Here is a 10750-nt window from a genome sequence, read left to right as displayed (position 1 = left end):
GCTTTGTCATGCCTGGAGCTGATCCGTGCTGGTTGCTGAGGAAATACAACAACTTTGCGCTGTGGATCATTGGATCGGCTTTCACCGTGGACGAAGCGGAGTCCAGCCCGGGGTCGTCACATGTGGTTGCCGCAAGCCCACCGGACGCTCCTCACTCTATCCCGCTGTGTGTGACGCTGTGTGTTTCGTTGTGAAAGCGAAACTACTTTGTTTGGCCTTCCAAAAATGGACATGACTAGAAATCAGTGGTTAAGTTGTATTTACAACATTGTTCCAGAACACTTCAACCCAAATATTCAGATGTGTGCAGCACATTTTATGGAGGACCGTTTCCTGATCCTGGGAGAGTAGACTACAATGCCGGCTGTTCTGACTCAAAGACTTTAAGTACGTTTTTTATATTTAAAGAGTTTTTATATTTTATATATTTAAAGCGAGTTTTTTGGGCAGTGTAGAGTAGGGCTTGTTGTTTGTCATTTCTCCGATCACAAATGCAGACATGGTTTTATGTTTACACGGCGCGACGCAACGCAACGCTTAAAAAGACAGTATAAGTCATTAAAATCCATAATTATGTCCCCACTGGATGCAACGAATGCCTCGTTTATAATGGGTTTTCATGTTTTTGAATCATCGCTCCGGCCTGACAGGGCATCATCACAATATGGTAAGGGGAGTAACATTTCCGTCACACGCTTGAGGTATTCGGCCAATCACAAACAGTGATTATAATAAGTTTTTCTTGTTCACCAAATCAGCATATTAGAATGATTTATGAAGGATCATGTGACACTGAATACTGGAGTAATGACTGCTTCAGCTTTACCATCACGGATATAATTGACATTTTAAAATATATGAAAATAGACTTAAACTTTTGAACGGTTCTCTAAATAAGGACAATCCAAATTATTTTCTGTGGTTGTTTTTTTTGTGATTGTCACATACAAGCTTAACTTATATTTAACCTGGAATATTCTGTTAGTCTTCACCATGGACATAATGTTTTGTTAATTTTGTGTACATCAGCATCATAATGTGATTTATAGAAGTTGTTTACCTGTGGGTTCATTGTGTATTTCTCAATAATTACTCAAATATGTCAAGCAGTTCTGTTGTACCTGCCACTGATTTTGTTTTAGTGAATTTGACTAACCCGCGTAACCTATGGCTACAGAACAACGATTGCATGTATTGCTGCCAAAAATAGACAGAAGTGGAGACTCACAAACCATAACAAATTAATAAAGATATCAAAATCTGCCTTTTTTTTTTTACCCCAAGAAGGACCATACATCCCCTGCTGTATCCCAGCTGGACTGTGCCTCTGGCATTGAAGGAGCCGGTTTAGTGTGTGTCAGTGGGGTCGGCTTATAATGCTGCCTGTCTCAGTGAGCAGCGGGCTGCAACAGACAACCCACTGCACGCCACAGCAGCCAGACTCCCTCAGGCCGTCAGGGGGCTCCACATGTGGTCGGTTCAGGCCCCGGGGCCCCACCAACCACAACACCACCCAGAGCGCACGTCCTGTTATATGAGATGGACCAATCTCTACATTTCCATTTCCAGCTAGCTACGTGCTTTCCTATTTTCCCTCTCGCAGCTCCTTCCCACATCAGCTGAAATGTAAACCAGTACATATAAAAACAGCTCTAATCCCCAGAGCCTCCGCATCTATACTGATGTCTGTCTGTGACACTTGGCAGAGTCGTTGTCATGCTGTCACTCTCAGGCGGCATGTTTGACATGGCTGGTGGATAAATTAGGCTTTTTTCTGAATGGCTAATGTTCTGGGTCAGGCCGCATGTCAGGAACAGGAATGCTGTCGAACGTCCATTGTGTCCTTTTTAAGATCGGCCTCTCTCTCTTTTCTGCCAGAGAGGCCAATCAACACCGATATGAGAAAGAGAGGAAATGAAATCAGTGGCTAAATTGTTACGTGATTGCCCATTCCCTAAAGAAGCTGGGCATCATTTGGAGAAAAGCATTTAATAATTGCTTTTATGGCCATGTCAGACACATGCAATTCCCTGCACTAATGGCCCAGCTAGGCAGAACACAGCCCCAAGGGTCAGAGCAGATCAATCCAGCCAGCAAGAGCTGGAACCGCACGCCTCTGTTTGTGTGTGTGTGTGTGTAAGACAGAGGGAAGGAGAATGAAAGAAGGAATGAGGGAGCAGGCATGGAGGAGATGAAGTGGCAGCGAGTGTAACCCAAAGGGGAAATGCACTTCAGTGTGAGTTTAATACTCCAGGCCGGGGATTTGGCAACCTGCCACACAGCAATTGTTTACCTTTTTGCTCACTGGCTGCATCTGTTCTGTTTTGTTAACGGCACTAAACTATCTGCTCGTAAACACTGGAATCAATAACAACTGTTTGGGGATTTCCCAGCCTCCCCTACGAGTCTCTTTCTTCTTCTTCTCTCTCCTTCGCTCTCTCTCTCTTGTTTTCTTTGTGCCATTTTTCACTGCCCCCCCCTTCTAGTCAACGCAAGTGTGATGTGAATAGTTTACAAAAGGCTTTATTTTTATGCTGAAGAGCACATTTGAGGAAAAACTATATGGCTTTGCATGTAATTTCATTTATTATCAGCCCTTATTCCTCACAACCATGACTTTTTTTTCTGTCCATACAATGGAAGTCAATGGTCACCAAACCTGTTCGATTACCAGCATTCTTCATAATATCTTTGTTTGTGTTCTGCTGAAGAAAGTAAGTATAGGTTTGGAATAGGGCTGCACGATAAATCGCATGCGATATTTAATGAACGTGGTTTTGCTCATCAGTGAACAACGGCTCTGTGTAGTTAATGCTGCTCAATGTGAAAGCCCGCAGGTGATGGAGAATTACCTCTGATTACAGAACCGGCTTTACTGATAAGATATGCGTTAAATATCGCATGTGATTTATCGTGCAGCCTAGTTTGGAACAACATGAAGGTGAACTCTATCTGTACCTTTAAAGGAGCACTGCAGTTGAAATGTCTTTAAATCATGTCTCTGTTTGTCTGAGCATCCTGACCGGCCAGACATAGCAAGACAGGCTTAACCAGTGGCATGAGTTCATGGGCAGAACTTAATGAATAATTTATTTTCTAAATGAGAATTCCATTTTTAGCATCAATTTAAATATTTCCTTATCTTAATCGAGAGCAAAATGGTGATCGCTCAAGGATAACCCTTTTCAAGGTTTAAACCTGCAGTCTTTTGTCTTCTCCCCATCCTGAAAAATGTAGTGCAGGATTTGTATTGTGTTACTGTTGCCCACAATGCACCTGGAGCTCTCTGCAAGCTTACTCAGGTCATTCTTCACAAAAGTATATTCAACACTCTTAATAGGTAAAGCTTTTACTTCCCTCAGTTGCTCAATCTCTCTTGCATTATAATTGTATTTAGTTTTTAATAGATATTTCTCAAACACTTGAGCAATTTCTGTTAAACATTTCTGCCTCCTCCATCCGTTGTTTCATCTATTTACTGTGCTCCCAGGCCTTCCCTCTTTTACTGCATCTGATATGAATGCAATGCCCTTTTAACGACCCCGGCGAGGCCCTGACTCTCAGCTCTTTTCTCTTTTCACAGTAAATGACACGTATCACTGCTCTCAACACCTTCAACACCTCCACCCCATCAGCGTGTTGTAATAACCCCCATTATGGCTTCAGTGGCTGGGCCATCCTCCCGCACAAGGCTCCTAATGGTTAGCTATGAGAGAGGCCCTAATAAGCCGTTAATGGTGGGGTAATAAATAGCCTGACAATGGCTGGGTGGGAGGAAACGACAAGATAGAATGACAGCGCAGCATTAAACATAAAGGTGAGACTCCCGCTCTAAGTGTGAGTTAGTGCTTGGGGTGTAGAGGACGGGTGGGGTTCAAGGACACCTCTGAGATGGATGAAGACAGATGGCAGGTTTGGTGGATGTTAGGCAAGTGAGGGTTTGAACATTTTGCAATATATGTAGAAGACAATGGTATGAATGGTCATGAAATAGAAAATGAATTTTTATTGACAGTGATGTAAGGATTGGGCTGTAGGAAGGAAGTATTGTGCATTGTGCATTCATATGGTCACATCAGAGTTGCTGTAATTACAAGATGTTAACTTTCAGAGCTGTTCAGTATTTTATTTAGAATACTTAGTTACCCTAGTATTCTGCTGTGGTATTGAGAATTGTGAAATCTCTAAATGTCTCTAAAATGTAGATGTCATTGCAACCTTATTTACAGAAAATATATATTTGATATAGATCGCTATCTTTAAATAAATCCCTCATGTAAAGTTTTGGTCATGTGGCCCACTCATAATCATGTTAAATAATCGTGATTATGATTTTTTGCCCTAATTGAGCAGCCCTACTTTCTATAAAAGTATAGTTCGCCGAAAATTCTGTCATTATTTACTCACCCTTGTTCCAGAATAGCATGGCTGACTTTCTTCTGTGGAAAACAATAGATGTTGAAGCTGCTCTTTTCCATAGGCTACAGGTGATTTATAATGTCCAAATTGTCAAAAAAGCACAGTAAAAGTATCATAAAAGGTCCTATAAATATGTGATATAGTATTTATATAATATATACTTGCAATATAGTAGTGTGAGGAACAGACTGAAATTTCACTTAGAATCATCTTCTGTGACTTTCCATTTGAATTATATTTTATTTTTATTATTGTTATTTATATTAATCATGCACTTTTGGTGTTGTAAATCATTATAAATCATCTTCCATTTTTTATTGTTTGAAGGAAAAAAGCAAAAAGAGTTCCTTGGACTTTCTGCCTAAAATCTCATTTTGTGTTTAACAGAAGAAAGAAAATAATAGGACTTTGATAATAATAGCGGTCACATTTAAATATGAATTTGCGTAAGGGTGAAAGGTTTTTCTTATGCATATGTCGCAATGGCTTCAAGTTGGTCATGTGAAAACTTATCACACACCCCACTCCCCCAGTTCACAACTTTTTGCTCTTCTGGCGTCGCAGGAACATTTCCTCTAACAAGCCATCTCCATCTATAACTGTTATCACAACCACTAGTCTTTTAACAGTGCAGGACATTATGCAGTAAAGATGTGCATTATATAAATATACATTTTAATTTACATTGTTGAAATGCACTGCACTCAATTTGCACACACCTGTATAGCAGTTTACTGTGTCTATACGTTTATTCATGTTATATACATAATACATGCAAGTACTCAGAGCTCCTACTAATCCTAGGTCAATGACGCACTTATTAGGGTAATTCCATCATGACGTGAATGCAGTTACATACCTCATTGAGATGTTTATTATTAATCCTGAATTAAATTGTTACAGATACTATTATACAGTTGCGCTCGCACACAGTACATTCCCAGTGCACATATGTTACCTGTGTGCTGCATGTGGCGCTTGATGCACAAGTCTTATACATAATGCAGTATGTTTGGAAGGAGTGATTTTACTGACAGGCTGATGTGCTTGTATGAGCGGGAGTGGATCTCAGTGGAGTGGATCTCCATGCATTCATGCAGCCGTTTTCCCAGTTCTGCCTCACAGTCTCCCTCTGGACCCCATTAATGAAGAGCCAAGATGCTGGTATGACACGCTCACCTGTGAAAAAAATATGTGCACACACCTACACACACGTATACATCACAAATGCGTGAAATTTATTTCAGGCGCTCACTAACCCACCTCATCTCTATAATCTTGTCAAATTATAAAATGACACAAAAAACAAAATAATTGTATGTATGATCACCGTATGTGCCTGATGAAGTGGAGAGAAATGAGAGAATGAGATTGTCATATTGTCGGCTTGACGATAACAAAGTGTTAGAATCCAGAGGCGATATTGTTGCAATTATTAGGACTCCTTTCTTTTTTATTTCTCCCCTCCCTCCATCGCCCTCCCACTCAATCTTCCTGGAGCTTTCATAGCCGGGGCTAATGCCTTCCTGATCCACTCCCCAATGCCTTTTCTGTCAGAGGAAGTCATTTAAGAGCACACACAAAAGTATTTGTCGAAGTGTCTGAAAATACCGCAGCCCTCTTCTCCGCGGCCCATTCTTCAGGCCTAATGCGGAACATCCCCTGGGTGATGGCTTTGGCAGCTGCAGAAATGGGAGAGCCACGCTGGAGATGAGGGTCATCGGCGGGTTACTGGAGAAAGTTTGTGCCCAGCAATGTTTGACTGTAGATTTGAGAGGAAACTTTGCACCCTCTGTGGGATTGGTGTAGATTGAGAGGCCACGGTTCACAGCCCCCCTGGTGTCAAATGCACATTCACAAAGTCTTTCAGTTTTTACTGTTTTATTTATTTGAGAAACGTGCCGTCTTGGATTCCAGTGTTGTATGTTTCTTGTTGGAAATGTCCTCAGCGTAACCTTCAATATCTTTTACAATATCAGTCTTCCAAAAATCTTCATGAAAAAATTAAATTTTATGTTCGAAATTTTTCAGCGATTAGAATACAGCATATACAGTAATCTTAATCAGAAAATAATGCTGTCAGAAGACCAGACCAAATTTCATTGCTGAGGTCATGGGTTATCAGTGTTGAAAACAGTTGTGCTGCTTAATATTTTTGTGTAAACTGTGATACATTTTTGTAACATTATAAACTTTTTTACAGTCACTTCTGATCAATAAATGTGTCCTTGCTGAAAAAAAGTTAATTTCCTCGAAATAAAGATATTATAAATGTCTTTACTGTCACTTTTGAACAATTTAATGAACTCTTGCTTAGTAAAATAATTAATTTCTTTCATAAATAAAAAGCTTTACTTACTCCATAGTTTTGAACAGTAGTGTATATATTGTTAATATTTCGTTGTATTATGCTAGATTATTTACCAGTGACAGATCCTTTTGAAAGACTCTTCAATGTGTGAAATGGACCTGATATAGAGTGCTGGTATAGAGACTTTATTGAAGGTAGCGTAACATTTCCGGACTTATGTTGATGTGCTTACATTTCAACCTTCTAAATCCTTAACCCAAAGAATCTCTCTGTGTGTAAAGTTCTGCACCTCTTTAAAAACAGATTTGCATTTGAATTGTACAAACCAAATATGTGCACAGTTACTGTGTTCTGCTGGTTTGGTGCTGGTTAAGCTTGTGGACTAGCATAGTCATCCAAAATGTAGCTGCTGAAGCTTTTCGACAAGTATAGTTATTCTTTAGCTGTTTGACTAAAGAGGTCTTGATGGGTAAACTAGTTCACATGTATTTACATTTAATCATTTAGCAAGTGCTTTTATTCAAAGTAACTTTCAAACGAGGACCATCACAAACAATCTATCATACAAGACTCAACAATATTTGCAGTTTCAAGAGTAAGCTAGGGTATTTAAAATGAAGGAAATATTTGTAGCTAATTTATAGGAAGTGCCTTCGTTTATGGCTGTGGTTTATATAAGTGCTCTCAGAAGAGTTGTGTCTTCAGCTTGACTTTTGTAGTGGTCTCAGTAGAACGGGTGGTTGAAAGCTCTACCACAGAGCCGCAAGAAAAAAAATGCTGGTCTTTCCAGCAAAGATGTCTGTTAACATATTTTTCCATGACCAAGTCTTAGTGTGTCTGTCTACAGCTCCTCAGGATCCTCCCCAGGGAGGGCGAAGCTTCAGCCTTACCTCCCATCAGCTCAGGTGCCTGACCCAGCTGACCAACACCTTACTGGAGCTAGAAAAAACTGTGGAGGACCTGGCAACCCATCTGGGGTTCCTTAACTGCGCTGGAGAATCAGTATGCAGTGGCAAAGGTATACTTTAACAACCATCATTAAAAATTTCACACACATGCATACTAGAGTCAAATCTGTCCGATACAGGTCAGTGAGACATAGCAATTCCAATTTTAAAGGGAAAAACCTGTCATCAATTGAATCACCCTCATGTCATTCCAAACTTGTATGACTTCCTTTTGAAACATTAAGTGTAGTCTAGTGGTGATTTGAACACTGCCATTCAAATGTTTGGTTTCAGTAATATTTTATTTATTTATTTTATACTGTTATACAATATATAGAATAAAGACATGTATAAAATGTTACAACAAATGTATATATACAATAAATGCAATTCTATCGAACTGTTCATGTAAGATTGAAAAAGTTTTCCACAAAAATGTTAAGCAGCAAACTGTTTTCAACATTGATAATAATAAGAGATGTGTTTTGAGCAGCAAATCAGCATATTAAAATGATTTCTGAAGGATCATGTGACACTGAAGACTGGAGTATTTCTGAAAATTCAGCTTTGCCATCACAGGAATAAATGAATGAAAATAGAAAATGGTTATTATTTTTTATTACAGTTAATATTACTATTTTTACTGTATTCTTGATCAAATAAATGCAACATTGCTGAGCATAAGACATTTCTTTCAAAAACATTAAGAAAACTTACCAGCCCCAAACATTTGTGTGTGTGTGTGTGTGTGTGTGTGTGTGTGTGTTCCACAAAAGAAAATAAATCATTCAGGTTTGGAATCACATGAGGGCGAGTAAATGATGATGAAATAAATTTTTTGGTGATCTATCCCTTTAAAAACTATAGTTCTTAATCTCATAATCAACAAAACAACCATAGTAAGCAAATGTCCCCCTGAAGCAACTGTGAAAACATATACAGATCCAGATAAGTGGTTTATGTTGCTCTCAGACTGAATGTGATATATGCCAGTCAACAAGATATATGGTTGTTGTTTTTTTTCTGATGAATATCAGCATAGTGTAAATAAATGGCAGCTGATCAAGATTTCTGACAACAGTCTGCTCCAAATCTGACATGTGAAATGATTTGTCACCATGGGAGCGGAAAACCTCGAGCTATATTGTGCTCGACGGAGCCTTTAAATACGACAAGTCTCCAATTCCTGCATATAATAGCAACATCTCTACAGGCAGCTTATGAGACCAGACTGGTGGCCTGTAGCGCTACCTTATATACATATGCTTTTTTTAATGAGAGTTTTCTCGCCTTTCTATACAGCTCTTTTACCGCAATATGTTTTTTTTTTCTTTTTGCATATAGAAACACATCTAGACACACAAATTGAGGAGGCAGGATTTTTATTTTTTCATTTATTTATTTTTTTTCTGCTATGAAAGTGACTGGTGCGTATAGTAATTTCTGTAAAGGTTACATTAAAAAACAGGGCAAGCAGAAAAGGGCTGGATTTACTGAGAAGTAAACAGCCTTTAAAGGGCAGTTATCCAAATCATTAATTCAGCCAATCAAACGACTTAATTACCAGAAATTCATCAGATGGGCTTAAAGGTCAAAAAGTGACATGCCGGCTGCTTCTCTCCTCCTTCGGCTGGCTCGACTCTCTCTCTTCTTCAACTAAATTGCCTCGCCCGGGGTCTCACTTCCGAAGCGTCTGATTAGAAAAATGCGGCCTTGTTGCATGCACTTTTAATTTGCCCACAACAAGCGCACACACAAATACACACACTTATCCTCCCTCTAACCCTTCCATGGATTAGCCCAGATCTGGCCATAGCTATCAGGGGTTCAAATCAACTCCAAGGCCTCTGAATTTAACAAAGCTTACTGTTGCAATTACTTCGTCCGCTTTTTAGTTTTTTCCCTGTTTTATTGAGCGTATCACGTTGTTGTTAGTAGGTCGCCGCTGCGCAGAGGAGTTTAATATGTTGGCCTGGCCTGACCCTGGCACCCCACACATTGACTTATTTTCCAGAAGCACCATGTAGAGAATAAATGCATATGCTAATGCTAACGGAACATGTGAGATATTCCTGCGTGAAATGTTTTTCATGAGCTGGAAATTGGAGGATTTGGAGCACATTTCCTTTGGTAAAGCTGTAGTGACAGTTTACTGTAGATGCATTGTGTGTGTTTTTGTTTTTCCATGCAGAGGTCCTAAAGAAGGGCAGGGATGATACTGAGGTGACGGCAGCAGAAGACAAAGGCGCTACTGATCTTGTGCTGCAAAGCACAGAGGTGATACACACCCCTTATTTAAACATGAATGGTGCAAGTACTGTAAAAGGTTTTTTTTATATGCATTTTCATTTAAAAGAACCCTTACTTTTAATAAATGTAGACATTTATTAAATGCTTTTTTAAAATTGTAATCAACATCTTTATTGCTGTAACTTAGGGTTAAGGATTTCAACAAATCTCAAACCCTAAATATTGTGGAAAAATACTAGTAACGACAACAAACTGGTAACACCTTGGCAACTGCCCCACAACATCATTTTATTGGTGATTTTCGCATGGGCACTAAGTACTTACATTTTGCTTGTAATTATACATTAGAACTTTATAATGTATAATATAATACTTATATTTATTTAGTTACTATGACCTGCAACAGTACTTATGTGTGTGTGTGTTCAGGTGGTGTGCCTTGAGTTTGGTTGGAGAGCTGCGTTCAAAAACCTTGTTCCTCAGATGGCTCACTGTGTGAAGGTGGTGCTGGATGACGTTTGCAATAAGAATCTGCAGCAGGAGGAAGCCGCACATGCATCGGGCTCCACCAACATATTCATCACTCCTGTTACCCACAGACACGGTCCAGAAAAAGACTCTCCCAAGATGGTGGCCAAGGTAACATCAGTGGTTTACATATTAAATGAACAATCATTTATCACAATCAGTATCATGATTTTTATTTATTTATAAGTAGAAAAGTGACGTGACATGTGGCCAAGTATGGTGACCATACTTGGAATTAGTGCTCCGCATTTAACCCATCCAAAGTGCACACACACAGCAGTGAACACACACACAC

General features: G+C 39.4%; 1 protein-coding gene across 1 annotated transcript in view; it reads left to right on the top strand.

The window, feature by feature from the left end:
- The window catches only part of LOC107703244 (uncharacterized protein KIAA0825-like), a 142184-nt gene that overhangs the window by 27802 nt on the left and 103632 nt on the right, over nt 1-10750 (top strand). Inside the window, 3 exon segments of the mRNA XM_016505793.1 lie at nt 7578-7748; nt 9869-9954; nt 10357-10566. Coding sequence (XP_016361279.1) covers nt 7578-7748; nt 9869-9954; nt 10357-10566 — 467 coding nt within the window.

Source organism: Sinocyclocheilus anshuiensis, unplaced genomic scaffold (assembly GCF_001515605.1).
Source record: "Sinocyclocheilus anshuiensis isolate Anshui unplaced genomic scaffold, SAMN03320099.WGS_v1.1 scaffold542, whole genome shotgun sequence".
Classification (NCBI taxonomy): domain Eukaryota; kingdom Metazoa; phylum Chordata; class Actinopteri; order Cypriniformes; family Cyprinidae; genus Sinocyclocheilus; species Sinocyclocheilus anshuiensis.
This window is presented reverse-complemented; position numbering and strand designations above follow the sequence as displayed.